Genomic DNA, 24,510 nt, shown 5'->3' on the forward strand with positions numbered 1-24,510 from the left:
AGCCGTGATATTCACGCGGGGAATGCCTGATATTCGGCAACAATGCGACTAGATCCGTGAATCCTGCTTGAGACTCTCAACGGACAGAAGGCATACCTACGCTTCCGGAGGGGATGCCATGTCCGACGTCAGAGCGGAAGACACCTATTTTGATAAGGATTAATCAAGGTTTGGTTAGGTGTAACATAGAAACAGGGCTGCAGGTAAGTACCCGAGGCCGAGCTCTACAGTTGAGAAATATCATTTGCTTCTAGTCAAGTTTACGTCCTGAGCACATGTACGATCCAAGGATGCTGAGGATGCATCCAGTCCATCACTGCTGGAGCCAATCTTGTATTTTGGAATCTTGCTGCGTCTAGAATTATGCTGAGACTTTCTTACGAATTTAATTTGTTAACTCAAAGCTCCGTTGTTGAAGATTTTCTAGATGAGCTATGCCTTGCTTCTTGTCGATATGTCACACTAGCTAGGGGTTGCTCATCACCACTCAATGACGACGCGTCATCACGGCCTCCGTTTGTATGCGTCGCAATGACGTTGCTATGAACTTCGTAGTCATTCTTGAGGCGCCTGAAATCCAGATTGCGTTTGCTCCCCGTGCCGCCAATGGTAACAAGCTCCGTCCTTTGCGACCGGCCTCCCGTAGCCGACCCTTGTCCAGATCTGTTCCGAGTGCTGCTGAATTGCGACGAAACAAGGAGCATGAGCGGACGCATCGTAGGTAGGCATGCGCTTATGACTCCAGTAGCAACTTCCACGACACACCAAGTGCACGCTGTTGCTAAAGTTCCCGTTGTGTCGGCCATGTCAAATTGCATGATTGTTGTAAAGCGATATATGCTAGCGAAGAGAACACTGCGAACAACAGTCAGTAACGAGTACATCCAGATCAGAAAGGAAAGTACTAACAATGCTCCGAGCAAGAACATGAAGATCAGCGATGCGCGTTGGGCGTTTGACACCTGGAGCTTCAACACCTGAGTGACAGGCATGCACAAGATAATAATGTCTGTCAAGATATTGGGCACAGCATTACCAATGAATGAAGCCTTGAGGTTGATGCAGGTGCCGGCAACTGCAGGGCCCAACCAGGCTTTTTCGATAGGATTGCACTGGAAGATGCTGACGCAATTGATGGCGATGACCCAACCAATCGTCACGGATCCTAAGATGTATGCGCCGATTCGAAAGTCCTTGGTCGGAAATATGCGCAAGTACATCAGCAGGAGTGAGAGCTTGACCAGCCCTACCCCAGTACAATAGACACATTCGAAGGCAACGAGAAGCTACGAAGATCTATGTTAATGGGGGTTTCACCTCTCTGAGTCTCTAGGTACGGAACACTGACCTTTAGCACCATCGTGATATTGTCGGGGGGCAGAGTGACAGCATGCCTTCCCAATCCCCAGTTAATCACTGGAGAGATGTTAAAGTGCCAAGCAGACTATGACAAGTGTAAAACCTACTGGCATAGTTGAGTCCTCCAGCAACGAAGCAAAAAACCTTGCACGAAGTAAGTTGTCTGAAACGGATGTCAGAGATGCAAGGGCACATACTAATGAGACTACTATCATCCAGTCGTCTGCTCCATAGGTCAGCCCACGCTTATAGCGAGCTGCAAAGCGTAGTACCACGAATATAAACGCAAGAACCAGCAATGCGGTAGTCGTGCCTCGTAGGTTGGGGCCTGGATCTGACATTTCCGAGTTCATTCGAGATTGAAGCATGTCTTCAAAACTTGCAACATGTCGTATTGCAGACGGGAAATGCATTGAACTGCTTCACTGTATATGTGAAAGTGAGAGAAGCTAAGTCGGCAATACGTGAACCCAGATCGGGGGCCTCAAGTGCAGAAAAGGAATCATATGCATAAAAGGAATCATGATGAGGTGCCCAATCATAGTGAAATGTGGGGCGGTTCGGGTGGAGGAATCTCCTGTTATGGCCTGACTCCTGATGATCTTCGCCTAACAAAGCCACACCTGGCGCAGGTGCACGTATCCTAGCAAAACGCCTTCCGTCAAGTACGCACTATCGTCGGAGTTTGAGTGATCTTGGGATCTTTCAGCTGCAAGAAGCACGGGTAGAAAAAGCATTCACTCGGAGGTTATGGAGCTATAATTAAGAACATCTAGGTGCTTACACTACTCATTCTTACTTTTCTGATGTCTTCTAACAGAGGTTTACGAGAAACTGGAATTAATGCCCGAAGTAAATCCCCTCCAAACTAGTCTCAGACGCGTCTAGACTTCTGCTCTTCGGGCCGTTCCCTAACGCCCGGGACTGTGCCGTGGAGATCAGTCCTATCTAAGTAAGCTCGAAAGTTTGATAAGCCATTGCATTCCGTCCTGTGCATGACTGCAGCCTCATCACCTCTTGTCAATTGAATCTTGTTGCGTTCTCCCTCAGTTCCATATCAACAGCACCGTCAACATGTCCAAGCCTATCATCGTGTTTGCTCCGGGTGCCTGGCACACGCCTGACTGCTTCGACATCACCCGCAAACAACTGCACCAGCGCGGATGGGAAACCGAGGCTGTAGCGTACCCCTCCGTTGGAGCGGAGCCTCCCAACAAAGGCCTTGCAGATGACGCCGCGGCGCTGCGTTCTACCTTAGAAAAGATTGCTGATGAAGGCAAAGAAATTGTCCTGGTTGTGCACTCATACGGAGGTTTAGTCGGACAAAATGCTCTCATGGGCCTGGGATTGAAGCAGCGGCAGGCCATAGGTAAAAAAGGCGGTGTCACCATCTTTGTTTACCTTGCTGCTTTCGTCGCTCCAAAGGGGGCAACTATTAAGGCTATGCTTGGTGGCCAGTTCCTGCCCTGGATGAAGTTCGATGTTCGTGCCTACGACAGATGAGTTCTCTTGGTTTCTACATAGCAAGACTAACACTCAGAGCCAGGGTGATTACGGTTACGCCGCTACGCCCGAAATCGTGTTTTATCACGATCTCAGCGAGGAGGCACAAAAGACAGCCATAGCTAAACTGAAACATCAATCAGCGCGCATCTTCACCGACGAGGTGACCTACGAGCCGTGGCATGACATTCCGTCCATGTACTTCTTCTGCGAGGGAGATAAAGCACTTCCGCTACCTATCCAGCAACAGATGGCACAAATGCTAGGTGCGGATGCGCCGACCTTCAAATCAGTCGGTTCGCATTCGCCATTTCTGAGCCAACCTCAAGAGGTTGTTGAAGGTCTAGAGTTTGCGGCTAAGGTTGGCGAAAGTAAGAAATAGAAAAGCAAAATCTCTAGTCTACAAATTCATTTCCACAGAGGAGTGACGCCCATGAAGTTTCAACCCATATTAGAGGATATCCGTGCGCGTACTGCGCTTTTCTCGCTTCTGGAAAGCGCCGCCGCCTGAATCCAGGCTGTGCAAGCAAACTTCCAACTCACCCCCAGGTGTCATGCATCTGTGTTTTCCCAAAGCCCATACAACTTCGTCTTCAATACTTTCCACGAATATGTCGCTCGAAACTCACGCCAACCCATCAACAGAACGAAACATCGACGCTTTGACGCATGCTTTAGTGCTCGTACCGCCGGATCAAAAAGCTTGCCCCGTTTGCTTTGAGCTCTGGAACACCAGGATCGGATGCGAGTTTGGAACCATTGTTCAAACCCAGTGCGAACATGTCTTCCACCGCGCGTGTCTAGGGGCATGGTTTCACAAGCAAGGTATAGAGGCAAAAGAGAATACTTGTCCGTGCTGCCGCACCGTATGCTTCCCTATTCTTCGTCAGCCTGCATACAAACAACAACACTTGCTTAGACGCAACCGGAATCCTGGAGACATGATCGCCCCACAAAGCTCGAACGCGTCTAATACAGGCTCCACGCTAGCGACTCCGGAAGAGATTTGTAGACGATTACAAATTTCAACGGAAGAAATTGATGCCCAGTATGCGCAGATATGTACAATGGGTAGTTCGCGGATGAATATGGTGACCGATCAAACCATGATAAACAGAGTAAAGCTAGATAGAACACGATGATCCTTCAACGGTATAAGCCCGGTAGATTGGACATTTCTTATGTTTTTCCCACTTATTTATATATCTGAGAGTCCTCCACTTGATCAATACCATGTTCGATATGCTCCACGAAGCTATGGGTTCGTGAGGTCGTCGCAACAGATGTTTTCAAGGTCTACAGCCGACCAAGCATGCCTTATGTGCTTCATGAAGCTTTAAGTAGATGAAGCGGGTACGTATTGGCCTACTGAAACTGGGCCGGTCATCCCAAGGTCAACCAGCGATACCTTGAGTCTTTACGCTTTCTTACCAGATCCCTGGACGTTGATTCTGCTATCACCTGCACCAGGAGATGCAATTTCAGCGGCTCCTCTGACCTTGATGCCCCAGCCTTGACCTACACCACCACTGCCACTCTGCTGGCGGTCGTTCTGGCGTACCTTCCCGCGACCAATACCACCGTGCGTTCGACTGTCACCACGTCCGCGACGACGATTATGACCTCTGTCATGCTGCTGGTTGCCAGCGTCATCTGATCTGAGAAAGCCCTGTTGAGGATGGTATGTGGCTTGGGCAGGAACGTACCGGCCCTGCGAAGAGTTATACCCGCCCAGAGAAGGAATGAACTGGACAGGTGGAGGAGCGAAGCCAGGCGTCGCCTGCCATTGTTGCGGCTAAAGTTGCTGCTGGTTAAGTTACGTAGGCGTTTGATAATTGCGGCGAAAACGCTGAGCTTGAATGCCTGTGTCTGCATCGTCGGCACCACGACTACGCTTGTTGCTTCGCCTTATCAACAAACTAATGGAAGATGACTTGAAATGTGGGTATCCAACAGCCGCATCGAGTGGGCACAATAATGTGGTAGTGGAGAATTGCGCCGCCTTGAAGATCAGGACCAATAGGAGAAAGTCATTCGGTGGGTTTGGGGCCAAATCGGACATATCAGTTCCTTCGTAATGTGGCCGGGATGGCAACCTGACCTTAGTACCGCGGCGTGGGTGAGGAGTATCGATAATCTTCGCACAAACGAAATTCCTTCTCTCTTCTCATCCGAAACATTGCGAGTGCCATACAAAGGCAACGCCCTGTTCATCGAGAACTTCACCGACTTCAAATTATCTCCCCTCCCTTTCAACTTCCGATCAAGTACCTACCAAGATGACCAAAGACAAGACCCTCCAACTCGGAGACCTTAGCCCACGCAATTGAAACAACGTAGGCTCCGCAACTCATGGCGCAACCAACGGCAAGGAGACCGCACTGAGAGATGACGTCGATGGAATGGGGTTGCGAAATGCGCGACTGACGCTGTAGGCCAAACGTTTCGTAGGGTTTCTGGTGGGACTGGCTTTTGCATTCTTGTATGACAGACTAGTAGGCTTTCCTCGGCGGCCTTGTCCTCCTTGCGAGACCTCGGGTTGTTGAAGTTATCTCATGAAGATTGTTAGGAATCGGGGCGAGGATCGCGGAAGTTGAAGGTAGCTTGTCGTCGCCTCACGGCATCGCCAAGTGGAAACATGTACAGTACTGTCTGTTATCGCATTAAAAATCGCGGCTGCGTGTTAACGCAGGCGGCACGTTCGGCATGATACATAGAGCGTCAGTCTTGTGATTGGTGATGTTTTGCTTAGGGATTATACATTTTTACAGTGCCTAGAATGTGAATCATACCATGCTCTTGATACTTTCTTTTTCTTGTAGTATTATGACGCTATAGCAGGGAATAATTCGTCGTCGGCCATTGACGGTCGCTGGCAGGGAGACAGGAACATGCAGCTAAGTATCGTGTCGCGTCGCGCGCAGCATGCACATGCAACACCTGCGAGCGTGCGCTTGTCAGGAAAGTAGCTAAAAAAGCGTCGCAATATCCAAATCGCGCATTTCCCTCGTGCTGAGCACTGAATCTGGTTGATGAGTTCTGTACATGAAAAGGTGTGAAAGGTGTCAAATCTTCGATGCAGGTCCATGAGTGTCAGCGTTTCAAGGTTCGCTCGAGTCATGCCCACACGCTAATCGCGCCCTTTGACTAACATGGGTATCAGTACAGTGAACGGCAATATAAGAATCGTAGCGCGCAGCATCATACAACTTATTTACCACTCCAAATATCGCAACAATGTCTGTTACTACCAGTCATCTCGTGCTGCCACGCCCAGGCACAACATATACACCAAAGCCGCCTATTAGAGGTCCTTCGGAATCATTTTTCACATCCACTTTTGGCGCCTTGCTTCCACCGGCGCAACACCTTGAAACTGCCAATGGAAAAGCGGCGTACTTCTCGATACCACCATCGGCACCTACAGATAATGCACGAATACTCGATCGCGTACTCCTAATCCATGGTGTACAGACCCCAGCCATAGGAATGCTGCCTCTGGCACGTGCACTGCACGATACATTCCCACACACACATTTCGTGTTGGTAGATCTCTGGGGTCACGGCTTAAGTGATACACCCGTCATTCCACACGAAGCGGCTTTGTTCCACGGCCTGATTGACGCGCTACTCGATCATTTACAATGGTCTACCGCACATCTCATTGGCTTCTCCTTCGGCGGCTCATTAACAGTCGGATACACTGCATCGCGACCATCTCGCGTGAGCAGCTTCACGCTTGTTGCCCCAGCGGGACTTATCCGCATTTATGCTTTCCCAACAGAAGACCAACACCACCTGATGCACGGTGTTGACGAAGTCGAGGTGCGAAAGCTTATTCTACGGTTCTTGGAAGGCGGGGAATTGATAGTTCCGGATGACTGGCGAGAAAGAGTTGGAAGAGGTGAGATCGTTCCTCAAGCGGTGAAAGAATGGCAGATGCGTGAACACCCTGGGCATACGGCCTCTGTTGTTGCTATGTTTAGAGACGGCGGTGCAATGTACAATCATGATAACTTTGAGAAGGCGGTACGGACTGGTATACCTTCTTTGGTGGTACTGGGTGAGTATGATGATCTGTGTACGGAGCAACAGTTAAGAGGATATGGGTTCAGTGATGTTCATGTTGTCCCACAAGCCGGACATGGTGTTGTAAGAGAACGGGTACCAGAAGTTGCTGGATTCATCACAAACTTCTGGAATGGGCTAGATTAAAAGAATTGTGAGCGATGATGGAATCGATGAAGAGTATGAAGAGTTCTGAAACTTACTTTCCCTCATCGTCCGTGACTGCTTGCCAAATATAATCTTTCACTAGCCGCATCGCTACCTCATGAACACCTAGACTCAACTGTTTGGCCGTCTAGGACGAGCTAATCATCAAACCAGGATAATCGTACTTGACGACAAGAACAAAGGAGGCATCATGTTTGACAACGGCACCCCATCGCATTTCTCCTCGCCCGGGCGTTCAGGCAGTGATCATCCGCATATTGTACGCGCACGACGTCCGCAAGCACGGGGAACGTCTGGACAAGCCACAAAAGAAGACTCTGGAGTCGCCAGTCTGCCAGAACATTGTTGGTTACTCATACTGAAAGGCGGTGAAAAGCTTAGGGCTCACTTGGCAGAGTTCAACGCGATAGCCAAGGCTGTCGCATCTACCGACCTTCAAAACCTCCACTTGGCAATTGGGGCGCAGTATTTGCGCTTCCTTCCCAAATTTGACGACATTCGGTATGATGAAACGACCGACGTTGGCGAATATCTGCCTATCATTGTGCAAGTTGGCACCTACAACGCTCCTGTTAAGCCAAAGAAAAAGGGCCTCAAAACCGAGCAAGTATTGGAAGTGTGGGCCTACCATACACTTTCACAAAAGCCTACCGAGGAAGATCCAGCACCTATCTCTCTGATCAAGCTCATCGCCTTCAACAAGGACCAACAGCACGTGCCCAGTTTACCCGGACTGGACATAGACGACCCCTGGGCCACGAAAAAACAGGTGGTCAACCTCCTCCAACCCTTCGTCGGCATTCGCAACGAAACAGAACTTCGTTGCTTGGTGTGCTACTGTCTTCTTCTTGCTGCCGCCGAGAACTACTTCTATTCTGACGGACTCTCTATATCTAGAGAACCAGGTTTCACGGGTGTACTGGTCGAACTCTGCAAGAGGGCATGGGAAGATGAGAGATTCCAAGCCCTTAAAAAGACAGGCCTATTGCCAGATAAAAGCAATTTGTGGGATGGGGTTCCTAAGTTGGACGTGCAAAAGGGAAGAGATGCTGAGCAGTATTCAACGTCGGAGAGTGAGGGTGAAGATAGAATTCCGGCAGTCATGCCCGAAGGTACGACGCAGCATCTCAGAAAGAAGCCCAGGAGGAGAAGACGAAGGGATTCATGAAGGTCTGTGATAGAGCGAATGTTAGTGTGCTGCGCATTGCAACATCATCATGCAATCCAGACTCACACAGGGCACTAGATGGTACATTTAAGGGACCCTGACAACAAACAGGCAATATAGAAGGGCGCAGCTGGGCGCAGAAGCAGCTCTCGGCTACCACTGTCTCTTCAATTAGCCTGCATGTGGGGCCATCCTTGTGGCGTACATATAAGCCGACCCCACACTGTATACACGGAAGAAGGAAGATCAATATACCTGCCACTGTAAGTTACAGTCGCTTCTCACGTATCTGATTCATATTCTCTGTTTGGTCTTCTAGACTTCAATCCACACCTCGTTTCGATATGACGCGCTTCTCCCGTCGCCCCTCATCCGGCGTCAACGTCATAATAGTAGGCGCAGGCTTCGCGGGCATTGCAGCAGCGATAGAATGTGACCGAAAAGGTCACTCAGTCATCCTTCTCGAGAAAGCTGCAGATGTAGAGGAAATAACGCGATTCGGGGATATCATCTCATTCGATCCGAACGGTGCGCGCAACTTCGAGCGCTGGCCTGGCGTCATTGAGGCAATGAAGAAAGTTGCACGGAAAACAACGTGGCTGGATCTGTACCACTGGAAAGGGGAGTTTGTTACAAGACAAAGTTTTGACGCCGAGAAGGAGTGGGGGCCCAGGATCAATGGACATAGGGGGGAATTGTACAGTATCATCCATCAGCATGCTGTCGACCGGGGCGTAGAGATCAGATGGGGTCAGCGTGTGACCGACTACTTCGAGGATGCGGAAAGAGCTGGTGTTGTTGTTAATGGGGAGCGTATGTTTGCTGACGTAGTCATCGCAGCCGAAGGGGTGCGCTCGCGTGGCCGTAAGATCGTGCTTGGATTTGATGATAAACCTAAGAGTTCGGGATACGCTGTGTATCGCTCTTGGTTTTCTGGCGACGCTATCAAAGACAACCCCATGTTGAAGCACCTTGTAGAAAGGGACAGTCACTCTGGGTTCATTGGCCCAGACCTCCACTTTCTGGTTTCGTCGCTCAAAGACGGCAAAGAATTTAACTGGGTGTTTACCCACGTAGACGACGGCAATATCGAAGAGAGCTGGCAGTTTCCTGGGAGAGTGGAGGATTGTCTAAAGTACGTCGAAGGATGGGCGCCGATAGTACAAGAGATCGTGAGATCGACACCAAAAGGCGCACGTCTCATCGATCACAAACTCGTCTTCCGCGATCCGCTACCGACTTTTATTTCCCCAAAACAACGCATCGCTTTGATTGGAGATGCAGCGCATCCATTCCTTCCAACATCCATCCAAGGAGCCAGTCAATCCATTGAAGACGGTGTCGTCCTAGCTGCATGTCTCGAACTCGCTGGCAAGGAAAGCATCCCACTAGCCGTACGTGCATTCGAGAAGATCCGTTATGAAAGAGTACACAAGGCGCAGGCGACAGGAGTGAAGACGCGCGAGCGATGGCACAAAGCCGACTGGGATGAAATCGCTAAGAAGCCAGAGTCGATTCACCTAGCACGTGAGGCATGGTTGCTAAACTTCGATGCAGAAAAAGACTGCTACGACAGGTTTCAAGTAGTTGCCAAAGATTTGCGGGGTGCACAAGCGCGGTTGTAAGGTTCGGACGCTTTGCTCGGGTAGTAGCGTCGGTATATTGTGTTGGTGTTATACGGACCAGGCAAACAACCTTGAAGGCACGTTATCTACACGTGGTATGTCAGCGCAAGGTTTTTTATGCATGTCTCGCGTTGGCTTTCCTGTTTGGCGTGGTTTTCGATCAGACTAGAAATTGGATCATAGCGGTTGGCATCATTGATGCGGAGAAGCTCGCGCTACTGCCGTCTAATGCCGGGCTAGCACCTGTTCCCGTCTATCACGTCACAGCCGTGCACCTGCCACTTGCAAACTAGCACGGGCAAAGGTGATATCTGTGTGTCTAAAGCAACTGCATGTCGTCTTTGCGCAGCCATAATAACCTCGCCACTTACCTATTGCGGGAGTTTTGCACCCCATAGTCGCCTCCTCGTGTTTTGGAGCAACACATTAAGACTGATTGGGCTACAAGATGCACCTTTCTACCCTATCTTGCTTCGTCGCCGCTGTCACCACCACGGCTGGTGTTCAATTCGGTGACGCAAAGGACCCTATCAACGTCGTAGGCGTCGGACGCAACGATATCGAAATCTTCTTGGGTATTCCATATGCTCAAGACACCAGCGGCGAAAACAGGTTCAAACCTCCGATTCCCTATGAGTATACTCCAGGCACTACTATCGATGCGACTAAGCCCGGGCCTGCTTGCCCTCAACCACTGGGCGTACTCTACCCACCCCTCGGACTGGGCAACATCACCGAGACTTCTGAAGACTGTCTGAACCTGAATGTCGCAAGGCCCAAGGCGGAGGACAGGCAAGGAAAGGGGCCGCTACCAGTGCTGGTATGGATTCATGGAGGATCTTTCTGGTGGGCCAGTAATACGGAGCCGACGACCGCGCCTGACGGGATGATTAAGCAATCTGTGGAGAACGGCGACCCGATCATACATGTGGCCATGAACTATCGTCTTGGATTCTTTGGGTTTGCCAACTCCGACTCACTGAAAGAGGAAGGAAGCATGAATGCTGGTCTGCGTGATCAGCGCGCTGCTATCGAGTGGGTCCGCACAAACATCGCTGCTTTTGGTGGGGATCCGGAGAGGATTACAATTGCCGGTCAGTCTTCCGGCGGCCTCGCAATCGGAATACAGATCATGGCTTACGGTGGGGAGAAGCCACTCCCGTTCCAGCGGGGTATCGCCCAGTCTCAGTCCCTCGAGCCTGGTATCACCGGTACTTTTGCCAAGGATGCTATGATTGCATTGGTCGACTACGTGGGATGCAACACTACCGATGTGGATGCTCCTGAGACGATCGAGTGTCTACGAGCGTTAGACACTGACACGCTGTTTGAGGCCTCGAATGCGACATACCAGAGTGATATCGCCCACAATATTGGGGATATCTGGCTGCCACAAGTGGACGATGATTTCCTTCCTGCACCACCAAGCCAGCTTATCGCAGAAGGACGCTTCGGTAATGCTACCTTCATGTCTGGATGGATGCAAGGTGACCTGAACGTCTACACCAACACTTCCATTGCGACCGCGCAAGATACATACGATTTTGTTCGCGGGTACCTCCCAGCCTTCTCGGAGGATTCCCTGACCAAGCTACTGGACATGTACCCTGTAGAAGAATTCGGAACCACCGTAAATCTGACGGCGGAGTTCTACCGCTCAGCGCGCATCTTCCGTGACATCCTCATGGTGTGCCCATCGCTACATCTCGGTGCTGCGATCGACGAAAAGTACGAAGCGCCAGTCTACTTTTACAATTTCAACCAGACCATTCTAGATCCCATTCTCGAGTACGTTGACGATATTGTTGGGTTTGGAGTTGTCCACACATCGGAGTTTGCGTACATTTTCGACAGCATGCAGGTGTATAACAGGTCAGGCTACCCCTTTGATCCAACAGAATATGATTACGAGCTTGCTATGCGAGCAAGTCGATCGTGGAGCACATTTGTCAGCCATGGAGTTCCGGCGGAGAGTGGGCCTCAATCAACTACGCTGCTGAATTGGGACGAGGCATATAGTCGGCCAGGTGGTCCGTATGTCAGGACGATCGGTGGAACCCATCCGAGTAACAGCGCGCTGGGCATAGCGAATGCGACCCAGGAGATGGCAGAGCAAAAGCTGCAGGAGCGATGCGCTTTCTTCAACAGCCCAGAGATCATCCAGGCACTTCAGTATTGAGGATGGTTTGGTCCGGCTAGACGGAATGTAGATGTCTTTGGCCAATGCAGAGTATAGGATCCAGAGAGAAATAAATAGGCCAAACAGCGTTTAGGAGTAACGGCACAAGGGGTATCTTGAATCCAACCTCAGAATAATCACACTTCCTCAACTGCTATCTTCCTACTCGGTCTTATCGTTCTTGTTCGCCCCATCAACCAACTCCATTATAAACTCCCACTCTTCCTTCCTCACCCTATTCACGCTCAATCTAGAATTTGTAACGAGCTGCATATCCCTCAATGGCCCCTCCTTTGCATACTCTTTTATTCTCGCCAAATCTATAATGTCATCGAACTCTCTCACAAACTCGACGCCCACACAGTACCACTTGGGGTTCTCCCTGACGCTCTTCTTATCATAATAAGGATCCTTGGGATCAAATGCCGTTTCGTCGACTTTGGCTTCTTCAACTACGCGCAGTATGCCTACAATGCCAGAGGGCTTGGCATTGGAGTGGTAGAAGAAGCCTAGGTCGCCTTTGCGCATGGCTTGCATGTTGTTGCGTGCTTGGGGGTTGCGAACGCCGCCCCAAGGCTCCGGTTCTGTGCAGGCGCGCAGGTCAGAGATGGAAAAGGCGACGTTTACACCATTCTCGTAGCGGGGAAGAGGCTCGGCTTTAAGGAGCCAGTAGACTTCTTGAGCGCCGTTCGCGGCGCGGTTTGTGGGTGAGGAAGGGGCGGGTGGAGGGTTGGTCTTGGATTTGGGCGCGGATGTGTCTGGACTTGGTTTCGCTTTGGAAGCCTTCGCTTGAGTCGTGGCGGCTTTCTTGGGCGGCGGAGGGCTGTTGTCTGCTATTTCTTCGTCTGCGTCTTCGTCTTCGCGATCGCGCTTGCGACGCGTCGTCTTTTTGGCGCTGCGCTTGGATTGTACTTCTGCTGTGGATGAATCATCATCTTCGTTGTACTTCGGTGCTGCTGCAACCGTTTGACGCGTAGATCTTCGTGTGCCAGCCATGACGAGGTTGTGGTAGAGTTGCAATGGTTGTGGACGTTGGTATGCTGTGCGGCGCGAGCGTGCAGCCGATGAGGACGGCTGCTGCTATGACGCCATTGGCTGGCATCTGATCCCCCTCAGCCTTGTACACCCCCAGATCTATGAAATGCTCCACAACTCAACACAACACATGCTGCCAAGCTGGGAACATCGCGCAAGCTGTACTAGATTAATGATATCGGACACCACTTTGATCATCCAACAACGGTACTGCTCGTCATGCTCTGTGATAGGACCACCTAGACGTCTCCCCAGGTCAAGACCATTCGCTCGACCGTCCGCAGTGCGGATGATAAATTCCACATCCAGACGGCCCTTCCTGAAACCGAAGTACCTCGGCTCATTCGTGGTGGAGTGTTCAAGAAACAGTACTTACGTGGCCTTTGGCGTAATCATGGACCTTGAAGCCTCTTCGACCTTCCAAGTCTTTTCACACCGAGCGCGATGCACAATTCACAACTTACAAACAAGCTACCACGATCACCAAATATCGACATTAAGCCGCGACGATGAGATACTTGGAGGTTTCTGTTGAGATCGTATACCAAAGACCACACTATGCATGATCTTAAATCGCCGCTTTCTCCCCTAGCGGCCGCATCTTTGCATAGCACATTCGGTCGACTACCTCAACATAGCCAAGCTCAAGGAACGGGGCCGGATAACTCCACTGAAGTTATGGATCCGCCTCCGCCACTCTGCCGATACGGCCGCATGAGTTGACAAACGTTCCACTTGTCTCGTAGTAGCTACCTAGCAAAGACTAATACTCGGCCGACATGACCTCAACTTGTGAGGTAGAAGATCACTCTCGGAGGCTCCGAGGTGAACTCGATACGACTTGGCATTGGTATAGATAGTACAGCTTTCGCCCTTAGTTGCACATCAATTCTAACAAGACATCCCGAATTCATCACGCCGGATACGCAGCAATGGAAGCATTCACCAAAAAGACGCTCAAAACCTCTCGAGGAATCACATACACCTACTACACCTATCCCGGCTCCGCTTCCCTTCCAACTCTCCTCTTCCAACATGGCTACCCCGACCATGCCGCCATGTGGGCACAAGTCGCGACGCCTCTGCGCTCTCTAAATCACCCCATCATCATCCCGGACATGCTAGGCTACGACGGAACAGACAAACCCACAGACCCTTCCGCCTACACCTGGGACAAGATGACCAACGATATGGTCGAAATCCTCGATGCAGAGAAGGCACAAAACTGCATTTCCATAGGTCACGACTGGGGTTCCGCCGCTGCTTCCCGCTTATACAACTACCATCCAGAACGCGTAGTTGGCTTGGTAAACCTGAACGTCACGTACACAGCCCCAAGTCGCAAGCCCTTCAATCTAGATGGAGCAAATGACATGATGGAGAAGGTTTTTGGATATCGGTTGTTCTCATACTGGTACCTTTTCACTGCACCCGACGGACCAAAACTTCTCAAGGAAGATCTAGAGAAGAGCTTCCACATGATGCACGACAAGGAGGGCTTGAAAGAGTTCTTTTGCAAACCTGACAGTATGCGGAACGTCCTTACCGGAAAGACCGAACCTACTTTCAACCTCCGACCTTACGCGCAAGATGCTGAGTTCAAGAAAACTTTCATCGAGCGGATGCAGCGTGATGGCTTTGAAGCACCGGTGTGCTGGTACAAGGCTACGACGACGAATCTGCAGCATGAGAGTGATGCCAAGTTACCTGAGGGGAGGGACATAGTCAACGTCCCATCGCTCTATATCGGATGCAAGCAAGATATTGTGTGCAGGCCTGAAGCCATGTATGAGAGTATACAAAAGGGCTTGTTACCGCAATTGGAACAGTCGGAGATGATTGATGCGGCGCATTGGGCGACGTATGAGAAGCCTGCAGAGGTGGTGTCGAGGCTGGAGGAGTGGTTGAAGCGAAAGTTTGCGCAGTGAAGGATGTAGTCTTGTAAACAAATTGGACGAACAATAACATAAGGTCGTTTGACACGTGGTTTTCCATTCTCTACATTGGATCATCTAGACAGCTGTGACATGATTTGCAGGAAACAGTCTTCCAACACCACAGTAAACACCCCAATACCAGTCGCCGTTGATATCGGCTGCTTCTCTTATCTCTGCTCCTCGAGGGAAAGATAATTCGTCTTCTACCCCTTCGTCTGGTAGGTAGCCCCATCTAGCTAGTAGTCTTAGTCCTACTCCTCCGTCTGGTGGATACCGTTGTACTCTTGCCATCTCCTCTTCTTCTTTGAGCGCGTAACCACCTACGAGATCGCGCACAACCATGCGTCTTTGTGCGCCATCACAGTCTTCAAATCCTACAATATACATGCGGTGGCTGCGGAGACACTTGCGCCATCCGTTTACACCGTCTTCCTTGGCAATACGACCGCTAACGACGAGCTTGTGATAGCAGCTCATACATATATCGTAATCCCCGGCGTTACACTTTAGACAGTGATATCTCGTGTTTGACGGTGGAATGGGATAACTGCATATATTACACAAGGTCGTGAACGTCAGAGGTCGGAAGATGGAATTCGCAATGGTAAAGTAGCCAGGGCCACGCATAAGAGATGCTGTCTTCGGTGTCAACGGAGGAGTTGTAGGTACTGCGTCGTGGTCTGGTGGAGCCAGATGTCCGTCTTGCCGTGGCGTCGAGGGTGCGGATGGAGTAGTATCCGTAATTGATTGCGAGTCCCTTGTCTTGCGAGCGACAGGAACAAGGGGATGCGTGCAATGATGGCCTTGGTTAACGCAATCATTGCAATAGCCCCAGTCGCCTTCGTTGCAGTAGTCGCACTTCCAGTAGCAGGCATTGGCGTATGCCTTGCACATGTCGCAGAAGACTCCAATTTCCACCCTTTCCCTGGGATTGTCCTCGCTCATAAGCACATGTGGCGGCGTTGTAGATTCTGTCAATGGAGTCATAGGCCTGCGATACCGATGTCCAACGAGGATATGGGGGTGCTCATGATTTGGCGGATAGCCACCTTCGGGTGCTTCTCGTTCGTATCGCGGCCAGGCAGTCCAACCAAAACCATACCAATGCTTGCATCCTCTACCGAGACGGTAGCAGCGGAGGCATATATCATACTCTCCATCATCGCAACGTTCACAGTTGTAGTGAAGCTCGTACTGTATGTCATTCTTACCACACCGTTGGCACGCTATGTGCGGCTCGTTGTACAGAACAGGAGCACCTAATGATGAGCCTGAAGCTTGTCTCGACGATGAGCCCGAAGCTTGTCTTGATCGAGACTCGCTCACAGTTGGATCGGTAGTGGAGCGAGGGAAGGGGGGAGGTGACAATAACGGGGGAGTGCTGCTGTTGGACGATCGTGGCAACACGGCTCTGCTGGGATCTGTAGTACGCCTAGATGTAGGGGGCTGGAATGGGGTTATGGCTGGGGTGGAGGAAGATTGGGGTACAGCTGGAGTACCGACTGTAGCTAGAGAACTTGTCGGACTGCCGCTGTTGGGTAGATCGAAGCCCAGGCTCTGGGGTGAGTTGGGGCTTGAGACTACATTGATGGCACTGGTGTTGGCGTGTAGGCTGATGCGAAACTGTTCGCGGACATCAAGCCTACTTCTCTGCTGATTGTCGGACTGACGGCGTGGCCTTGGACGCGCATGTTCTGATGACGACTGCCGCTCGCCACTACTGTTGTTCTGGGAGGTCGCGGAGACAGGCGTAGGACGCTCTGCTCTTCTTGCCGATCGAGAGCTTCCCTGACTTGAAGATCGCTGGCGTGGTGCTCGTCCGCCTCGGTTCGCGGCATCGATGAGACCAGGTCTAGATATGGGCGGTCCTACTGCCGTCTGAGGTGTCGACGCGCCGCTTTCCGAACGGCCGTGCCTTCTTCTGCGTGCTGCTTCCTCGTCGCGCGTAAGAGGGCTTCGCATGGGTTGAGGCAACAGCGATGAAGATGACGAGCTCATCAAGCCCTCTCTTGCCAGACGCTCCCTCCTTTCTCTCCTCTCGCGCTGTCTTTCTGCATGTCGCTCCGCCTGACGTCGTCGCACAGCTTCGGCTATCCTCTCTGTAATTTCTTCCTCCTGTGCAGTGCCAATCTGGTTCAAATCCACGCCTTCAGACACCAGCTCTTCCAGCACCTGCCGCACGAGGTCCTCGTCCACGTCTTCTGCGTCGAGGTCGGAGGCGCTCAGCAAAGAACGCAGGCTGGACTGGTGTTCGATGGCCCTGGGAGGTATAACGGCTCTGGATGGCGATGCGCCGGGCGGGTTCTGGCTGGTAGAGCGCCTTTCGTCCCGGGCCCTACGAGACTCCCTACTTGTGTCGCGGCTTCTCTCCCTCCGCCTGCGCTCCCTTGGGGGTTCCAGCCTGGTCCTGCTGCTGCCCGGTATGCCCACGTCTCTCAGACTCAGCTGCTGGGCCTCCTCGAGCATGCGCTGATCGACGTCATCGCGCTCATCGCGCCGTCTGAGCTTGGGCAGCACATTGTCGCCCGGCTTGTACTTGTTGCGGTCTGCCGTCTTCTCCTCGGCGCTCTTGCCTCTCTGGGGATTCGACTTCAGGAATATATCAAGCAGCGTGGTGACGGTGGCATTGGGCTGGGTGGTGCGCACCGAGGCGCGGCAGGAGGGGCAGGTGTAGGGGTGTATGGATGTGGCGGTCGAGGCTTGGAAGGCGAACCATTCCTTCAGGCAGGCGCCGCAGAAGGTGTGAAGGCAGTCGAGGAGGGTGAGCGGCTGGTAGAGGAGGTCGGTACAGATCTGAACATGGCCGAGTTAGCAGGCGCATCCTCGTCGTTGAGCGGGCCCCAAGAACCTTGGAGAGACTCGGAAGGAGCGACCCAGTCTCTTATCTCAACATGCTCTCGAACTCGCCCACAGTCGTGAAGCTGCAAATCCTCGTCCACGCACCCGTCGATGCGACGACACCCCACTCGCCAACACCACAAACTTGAACCTCGACTTACCGAGCACGTCAGTTCCTTCTCCAGATCGCCCTGTACTCCGCCAGCGCGCTCGGCCTCAGCCATGGTTCGTCGCAAACTGTTGGTCAAGAGCCGTCGTCATTAGCTGCCTGGCTATGAGGTTGCCGTCTAGCTAGCTCAGCTCGTGCGGTCAGCGACTCGATGCAACAACCATGCACTTGGCGAGCCTCGCTATTACTTGGAAGAGGCGTCATACCATGCCAGCGCATCTGCACCCTGCCCCAACCCAGCAGCAAAAGTACATGTATTCATCGGCCCGCTGCAGCCTCATGTTGCTTGCCGCAAAGGGCCCCCGTCTCTCCGTGTCGGTACGTCACGCGCCTTGCCGACGTGTCACGTATCCAGAGTCGGTGAGAGACGGCGACGCACCTACCACGCCTCTCAACCCGACAGCATGTGTCGGGAAAGCAAACATGAATTGATATGTCGCCAACACTATAGCTGCCTCGCACGTCTATCGTCTCGAACCCTCGCGTCTTGGCCTCCTTTTAAGCTTTCTAGCCCCTGCAGCACATGACGTTTGATACATGGTTTCACCTGCGCTACAACCAATGCAACTACGTCCTGACCACAGCACACCCAAAACACGATCCAGATCAACGGGTCACAACAGTCAAGACGCCGTCTGGGATATCAGGTATCCACATGTTCATGCCTGAGGTTTTAAAACCTCAGGCCAATAGGACTATCCCAGTTTTGGCGAGATCGATTAAGCTTTGTAGCTCCATCTCATTGAAGAGATCGTCATGGTAGTTATATCCATATATATGAGAGGATGTTATCGATCTGCTGATAGTCGATCATAACTACATGACATTACGATGAGTAGCAATAACGCATGTAGCTTTCGGGCAAGGTTGTCATGTTAGCCCAGAGCACAGTGGATATTCTCCGGATCAAAAGAATGGAGATAGGTAAGAAGTAGTCGGTTTCATTCCTATCCTCCCGTCGCTTGCATCTACGACCTTTGGACAAATCCTCCTGTGCAATGATGTTCTTAGCCCATGTTTCAGCTGCGACTGTATCCATCAAACATCGATCAGGCCAAGGCAGGCTCTACCGAGCCACCTTGGCGGGTACTACTAGTCTTCTTCACCAACGTCTTGTAGAATTGGCTACTCTAGCTGGGGAAGCTCTGCAACCTCTTGTTTCTTGACAGTCTTGACCTTGTTGATGATCATTTTCATGTAAGAGTCTTTTGCCGCCGCGAGTTCTTCAAGAGGGTTGCGAACGCCCTTTGGCATGATGAACCTATGAATCCTGTCAATTTTGAACTCCGAATGCAACAGCGACATGACATACGTGAAAGTAGGGGCCACTGTACAGTTCCTCATCACGACGACGCAACCCCCATCTTCCACCTGTTGAATCAAACCGGGGAGACGCTTATGCTCCTTGTACAGGATAACCTACACTTGGTTTAAAGACTCATTAAGTGTAGTGGACGTCATGTACTGACCGTGACATAGTATGCCGGTTATTTGGCAGCCTGGGCGGCGAGCACGCCTCCTCCGCCTCCGTCAGCGAGAGCGGTGATTGCTGTGGTTCGAGGTACGTCCGGGTTGGAGGCCATGTTGAGTTGTTTTGGTAAGATTATGTGTGTGTGTGTGTGTGTGTGTGTGTGTGTGTGCGTGTGGGTGTAGGAAAGAAGAGATGTGATGTGACTGTTCTATGTAGTAGATGTGACACTGGTGAGTAATGAGGTGGGCCGATATCGGGAAAGGCTGCCTAAACCGATGAGGAGAAGATGTGAAGGGGTGAACAGTGAAGAAAGGCTCCAAGTTGAGGGTGTCGGGGCCCGTGTAGTGTCTGCCAGAACTGAGTTACTCCACTAACACACTGCCAACGCTCTTACAACACCAACACAACCCCAAAATTCCACTCCACACCACCACATCATGGCTTTGACGCCGTGCCTTGAAGGTGCTTCAGATTTGTTGCAATGCCTCACACAGCTACATGTGCGGCACAGGTAAGAGACAGTTCTCTGCGTCACGTCATCTTTGCCTAACATACTTTTGTAGGCGTATACACGGCGAGGTGAGAGAAGGGCGGGCAAACCTTAGGTAAAGTCGATTATCTGTCGCCATATAAAGTCAGCGTCTTCATGGGTGTATCCTCCACCTCTCCACTGACAAATACTGTTACAGCTTCGCAACTGCTCTTCCATCATCATCATCATCATCATCATCATCATGCCTAGAGCTTTCATCGAGTGTCCTCCACTATACCCCCAGATCAAGCCATGTATCCTCAAAAACGAGCTGCCTACCATCGCGCCAGACAGGGTCTCGACCGTCGACGACCAGTACAAGACCCTGATCGGCGGAGGCAGACACAAGCCTGAAAAGGCTATGGGCATTGCTCACATCCTCGCAGTACATTACGAACATCTGCCCGATGGCTTCGCCAAGGAAGTTCTCGAAATCGACACTGCAGACTTTGCCAAGTACAGACAGATGCAGAAGGCAATCATGAACGAGCTCTATGGTAAGAGCTCCTTCCTGTACGAGTACGTACGGGGAGAGGTCAGCGCCGATGCCTGCCGCACGGCCATTTCGAACTGGGACCTCTGCGCTCGGCAGTGCGACTTTGAAGTCGGTGGTGAGAGCGAAGAACATCGCGCCAATCGAATTGCTGACAGTGATCGCTATCGACAAGCCATCGTCAAGTTGCAAAATGAAATTCGAGACATGTACGAGGCCGGCATCGTCGACGCCAAGGAAGTTATGACCTCCGAGACTGCAAAGTCGATTGACAAGTTCGTCGCGGGCGAGAAAGCCATATTCTTCGAGCAGAAGCGAAACGAAGTTCCTCAGTCCTGCTTTACTAACCTGGGTCTAATCTCCAACGTCCGTGAGCTCGAGATGATCAAACTCATCCCACTGTTCTTTCGCAAGGACTCCGAGCGTGATTACTTTTGGCAGAAGCGCATCAACGGTGATCTCATTACCACAATATTCAACTTGGCCAAAGGTATGGTCGATCTGCGAACACTAATGAGCCGCGAAGATTGGGCTCGGGTCTGGACCGAGAAGCTCGCCTCGACAATGGATATCATGCACCGCAGCGTGATCACCCTCGAGCTCGTCCGAGATTTCCACTGCATATACTCCACCGACCCAATGCTACGCGCATCGTTCGAAGTCCAGCTCGACAGGCCCAGTATGAATGTAGCAATTCGAGACCTTGTAAAGCTCGTGGACAAGCCAGCCGACATTGGGCACTGGACGAACGTCCCGCTCACGACAGACATGAGGAAGCACCATATGGACGATAAAGATGCTACCCCGTTGCCTCAGTAGTAGCCAAGATAGCGTATGACATGCCAATAGTGCTTCATAGTATACATTGAAGCAGTCAAATATCATCATGAAATTTTCTCCAAAGGACACTGAGACTCATGCCCATGTCTTTGTCAGATTAGTTCCATCCACTAGAGTGATTCCAGAGCCGCACGTCACTCTCATCTTGGGTTCAATTCTAGGGATTTACAACCAAACACAAGAGCATTGCGAAGGAAGCACGGTGCGATTCTGACTATAGAATCCTATCGTTGACAAAGTCCACACTTCTATAGCAGTAATTTGTGAATACGTTGATCAGTGTTTACTAGCATGCGTTGCCTCCACACTCCATTCAAAGTATCCTCAAGGTATTCGCGATGTTTTGCTTCCCAGCCTGAATATGTATTAGGCAGCGTATACATTCAGGGTATGCTTTGGTTTTGTCATCGATCAGGGTTCGAAAGATCGTGTTTCATGAATTCATTCTGCATCACATGACTCACATCTTCAATAAATGGTAGCAAACATGTAGTCGGCAGGCTAATACCTTCTTTATCTACATTTCCAGCGAATAAATCTCCTCTTACATACAATACTAAATACATGTTCCAACCATTAGACGTCTGACCTGATCTTTATATACAGAAAAGACTGATTGGCTAGTGACCAGCACATCGCCCTCGCCTTGCAAGCCATTAGACTCGTTCTCTTCGTGAACTCGTAAGCGCAGTGCTTAGTTGTTGTTGTTGTTGCCGCCCTTGGCTCCGTTGCCGCCGTTGCGGCCAGATGCCTGACCCGCATTCTGTCCCTGAGATTGTTGTCCAGCAGCGGCACCGTTAGCAGCCTGTTGCTGCTGGTTAGCACCATTTTGAGTCTGGCCTTGAGTCTGTTGTCCGGCAGCGGCGCCATTGCCTGCCTGCTGGCCGTTCTGCTGAGTCTGCTGGCCGTTCTGTTGACCCTGTTGCGTCTGCTGACCAGCCTGCTGACCCTGCTGTTGGCCAGTTTGTTGACCTTGTTGAGGGGTCTGCTGTCCGGTAGTACCCTGAGAGCCTTGTTGAGGAGCTTGGACACCAGTCGTTCCTTGGGGTGCTTGGCCGTTGGTAGGGGTGATGCCAGCGGCTTGCTGAGGAGTTTGTCCGTTGTTGGTTGCAGTGCCGGTGGTACCTGTAGCAGTTCCCGCAGTTCCCTGAGCACCTTGAGTTCCCTGAGCACCTTGAGTTCCCTGAGCACCTTGAGTACCTTGAGTACCCTGAGTTCCAGTAGTGCCCTGAGCTCCAGTAGTGCCCTGAGCTCCAGTAGTACCCTGAGTTCCCTGAGTTCCCTGAGTTCCCTGAGTGCCTGTGGCGGCACCAGCAGCGCCAGTGTTCTGAACCAGGCCATTACCAGTTCCTTGAGCAAGAGCCTGAGCAGCGGCAAAGGCAGCAGCAGGGCTACCTGCAGGGGCGCCGGGCTGAGTAGCGCCAGTTCCCTGAACACCACCAGCAACACCGGTCTGGTCGCAGACGGTGGGGCGAACCGCCTGGGAGGTGGATCCAGTAGAAGCCATGTAAGCATCGATGTTGGGGAGGACGTTGACACAGCGGTTTTGGTTGATCAAGTCGATGTTTCCAGCGGCAGCCATACCCTGAACAGACATCTGCTGAAGCTTGTCGACGACATCCTGGAACGAACCACCAGTAGCGAGTGTGCTGTTGGCTGCAATGACGTTGGGCATCTGACCGTTGGCAGCATCGATGATGGCCTTGTGGTTCAGCTCATCGACCTCTGCGTTGAAGGCAACTGTAGCAGCCTGCTTGAACTGGGCGTTGTTCTGGATGCTAGCTCCAGTGTTGAGGAAGTTGGAGACCATTGAAGTGTCGGCCATCCAGTTGGAGACGGCGGTGGCGAGGTCGTTGGCAGTGGGAGTTTGTCCATTCTGGATACCGGCACCGAGACCAGTAGGGGTGTTGGTGGCACCCTGCTGTTGCTGCTGCTGCTGGTTTCCTGTCTGCGCGCCTTGCTGCTGTTGCTGGTTGCCAGCCTGGGTTTGACCGCCCTGGTTTCCGGTTTGTTGGTTAGTTGCAGCAGCGGCAGTGTTGCCGTTGCCGCCGTTACCGCCCTGGACCTGGGCGAAAGGAGCAGCGTAAGCCGCGGAGGTGAGGAGAGAGGCGATGAGAATGTACTTCATTTTGACTGTGAGATTGGTTCTGTCGAATGGAATAAGATTATGAGTAAGGATATGAAAGAGAGTAAGAAATGCTGGAGATGTAGAGTAGAAGATATTAGCCTTAGTGAGTGAGGAACCAGTCCGATGAAGTTTTTCTGGGTGTTGGGAGCTGTGGTATTTGTACCATCTCTGTTACCATTTCGGATGGCCTTGCCGTCAAGGCATGATGGTGTGCAGGCTTATGCATCGTAGTAGTCTGGGGACGGAGCTTCAAAGCTCCTAAACCCTTGGCATTCAGTCAGGTAGCACACGAATAGCTTGATCTGGTAGTTTCGAAGTATGCCATAGGGTGAATCAGGCGCCTCCAAACTGTCGAAACCCTCGAAACAGGCGAAGCCGAACTCCAGTCCCAAACACAAACGGGGCATTTCGCAGGGTGCGCCATGTCGTGCATGGAAGATGAATTAGTCATTGGTGTTTGGCGAGCCGATGTCATTGTTTTGGCGGCGTCTGGGAACCGGTTTCGTCGGTCTTGGCGCCCGAAGCTTGCGGACGATCATCAGATCTTGTGTTGAATCTTAGTCTAAACGCCCCACATTTGTCCCAGATCGACACAGGTTGCCGAGTTGCTGTCACATACTCTCAGGACTTGATCGCGCACCATAGTGGTGGAGTGGATAGCTAAGCTTTCGGGTTGATCGTGCTCGATCTATTGGGGCGCGGAAGCAAGTACATATGCGAACAACGTGTTGCAAGTATCCTCTTGAGAGGACAACAGACATCGCATCGGAGCCTTCCAAGACCTGCCCGCGTTGCAAACTTTGGAGATAATTCGGAGGCGTGCTTTCAGTGACTGCTTCGTTTTGGAAATGCCTCCGAGAAGCGGAACGACGCGCTAGAACGCGCTAGAGCGCGCTGCAATAACGTCTGGTGTATCAGTGGCAGAAACGGCAGAGGTACATGGGAAGTTTTATGCGACTGTGACTTTTTTTCTTCTTACAATGTCATGCCAAATGTA

At 51.6% G+C, this 24,510-nt stretch overlaps 13 protein-coding genes across 13 annotated transcripts; 7 read left to right on the top strand and 6 right to left on the bottom strand.

The window, feature by feature from the left end:
- Window positions 1-398: 398 nt before the first annotated feature.
- Window positions 399-1,700, bottom strand: AA0111_g8696 (hypothetical protein; the record flags this gene model as incomplete). The annotated part of the gene is made up of 5 exons (XM_028655171.1): window positions 399-855; window positions 910-1,286; window positions 1,349-1,416; window positions 1,467-1,503; window positions 1,557-1,700. 5 exons carry the CDS (start codon window positions 1,698-1,700, stop codon window positions 399-401), a joined length of 1,083 nt encoding a protein of 360 aa, XP_028503687.1.
- A 733-nt stretch (window positions 1,701-2,433) lies between these two features.
- Window positions 2,434-3,244, top strand: AA0111_g8697 (hypothetical protein; the record flags this gene model as incomplete). Its single annotated transcript, XM_028655172.1, has 2 exons — window positions 2,434-2,841; window positions 2,906-3,244. The coding sequence occupies 2 exons, from the start codon at window positions 2,434-2,436 to the stop codon at window positions 3,242-3,244; spliced, it is 747 nt and encodes a 248-aa protein (XP_028503686.1).
- A 2,855-nt stretch (window positions 3,245-6,099) lies between these two features.
- AA0111_g8698 (hypothetical protein) lies at window positions 6,100-7,077 on the top strand (the record flags this gene model as incomplete). Its single annotated transcript, XM_028655173.1, has 1 exon — window positions 6,100-7,077. One exon carries the CDS (start codon window positions 6,100-6,102, stop codon window positions 7,075-7,077), a length of 978 nt encoding a protein of 325 aa, XP_028503681.1.
- A 211-nt stretch (window positions 7,078-7,288) lies between these two features.
- AA0111_g8699 (hypothetical protein) lies at window positions 7,289-8,266 on the top strand (the record flags this gene model as incomplete). Its single annotated transcript, XM_028655174.1, has 1 exon — window positions 7,289-8,266. The coding sequence occupies one exon, from the start codon at window positions 7,289-7,291 to the stop codon at window positions 8,264-8,266; it is 978 nt and encodes a 325-aa protein (XP_028503680.1).
- Window positions 8,267-8,610: 344 nt separating this feature from the next.
- AA0111_g8700 (hypothetical protein) lies at window positions 8,611-9,891 on the top strand (the record flags this gene model as incomplete). Its single annotated transcript, XM_028655177.1, has 1 exon — window positions 8,611-9,891. The coding sequence occupies one exon, from the start codon at window positions 8,611-8,613 to the stop codon at window positions 9,889-9,891; it is 1,281 nt and encodes a 426-aa protein (XP_028503844.1).
- Window positions 9,892-10,339: 448 nt separating this feature from the next.
- Window positions 10,340-12,070, top strand: AA0111_g8701 (Secreted lipase; the record flags this gene model as incomplete). Its single annotated transcript, XM_028655178.1, has 1 exon — window positions 10,340-12,070. One exon carries the CDS (start codon window positions 10,340-10,342, stop codon window positions 12,068-12,070), a length of 1,731 nt encoding a protein of 576 aa, XP_028503842.1.
- Window positions 12,071-12,232: 162 nt separating this feature from the next.
- AA0111_g8702 (hypothetical protein) lies at window positions 12,233-13,066 on the bottom strand (the record flags this gene model as incomplete). The annotated part of the gene is made up of 1 exon (XM_028655179.1): window positions 12,233-13,066. The coding sequence occupies one exon, from the start codon at window positions 13,064-13,066 to the stop codon at window positions 12,233-12,235; it is 834 nt and encodes a 277-aa protein (XP_028503719.1).
- Window positions 13,067-14,037: 971 nt separating this feature from the next.
- Window positions 14,038-15,033, top strand: AA0111_g8703 (hypothetical protein; the record flags this gene model as incomplete). Its single annotated transcript, XM_028655180.1, has 1 exon — window positions 14,038-15,033. The coding sequence occupies one exon, from the start codon at window positions 14,038-14,040 to the stop codon at window positions 15,031-15,033; it is 996 nt and encodes a 331-aa protein (XP_028503718.1).
- An 84-nt stretch (window positions 15,034-15,117) lies between these two features.
- AA0111_g8704 (hypothetical protein) lies at window positions 15,118-18,104 on the bottom strand (the record flags this gene model as incomplete). The annotated part of the gene is made up of 2 exons (XM_028655181.1): window positions 15,118-17,835; window positions 18,042-18,104. The coding sequence occupies 2 exons, from the start codon at window positions 18,102-18,104 to the stop codon at window positions 15,118-15,120; spliced, it is 2,781 nt and encodes a 926-aa protein (XP_028503716.1).
- A 1,070-nt stretch (window positions 18,105-19,174) lies between these two features.
- AA0111_g8705 (hypothetical protein) lies at window positions 19,175-19,303 on the bottom strand (the record flags this gene model as incomplete). The annotated part of the gene is made up of 1 exon (XM_028655182.1): window positions 19,175-19,303. One exon carries the CDS (start codon window positions 19,301-19,303, stop codon window positions 19,175-19,177), a length of 129 nt encoding a protein of 42 aa, XP_028503839.1.
- Window positions 19,304-19,536: 233 nt separating this feature from the next.
- Window positions 19,537-19,632, bottom strand: AA0111_g8706 (hypothetical protein; the record flags this gene model as incomplete). Its single annotated transcript, XM_028655183.1, has 1 exon — window positions 19,537-19,632. The coding sequence occupies one exon, from the start codon at window positions 19,630-19,632 to the stop codon at window positions 19,537-19,539; it is 96 nt and encodes a 31-aa protein (XP_028503717.1).
- Window positions 19,633-20,254: 622 nt separating this feature from the next.
- AA0111_g8707 (hypothetical protein) lies at window positions 20,255-21,364 on the top strand (the record flags this gene model as incomplete). The annotated part of the gene is made up of 1 exon (XM_028655184.1): window positions 20,255-21,364. The coding sequence occupies one exon, from the start codon at window positions 20,255-20,257 to the stop codon at window positions 21,362-21,364; it is 1,110 nt and encodes a 369-aa protein (XP_028503840.1).
- A 715-nt stretch (window positions 21,365-22,079) lies between these two features.
- On the bottom strand, window positions 22,080-23,513 carry AA0111_g8708 (hypothetical protein; the record flags this gene model as incomplete). Its single annotated transcript, XM_028655185.1, has 1 exon — window positions 22,080-23,513. One exon carries the CDS (start codon window positions 23,511-23,513, stop codon window positions 22,080-22,082), a length of 1,434 nt encoding a protein of 477 aa, XP_028503846.1.
- Window positions 23,514-24,510: the final 997 nt, after the last annotated feature.

The sequence above is a fragment of the Alternaria arborescens genome, assembly GCF_004154835.1.
Source record: "Alternaria arborescens strain FERA 675 chromosome Unknown contig_22, whole genome shotgun sequence".
Lineage (NCBI taxonomy): Eukaryota > Fungi > Ascomycota > Dothideomycetes > Pleosporales > Pleosporaceae > Alternaria > Alternaria arborescens.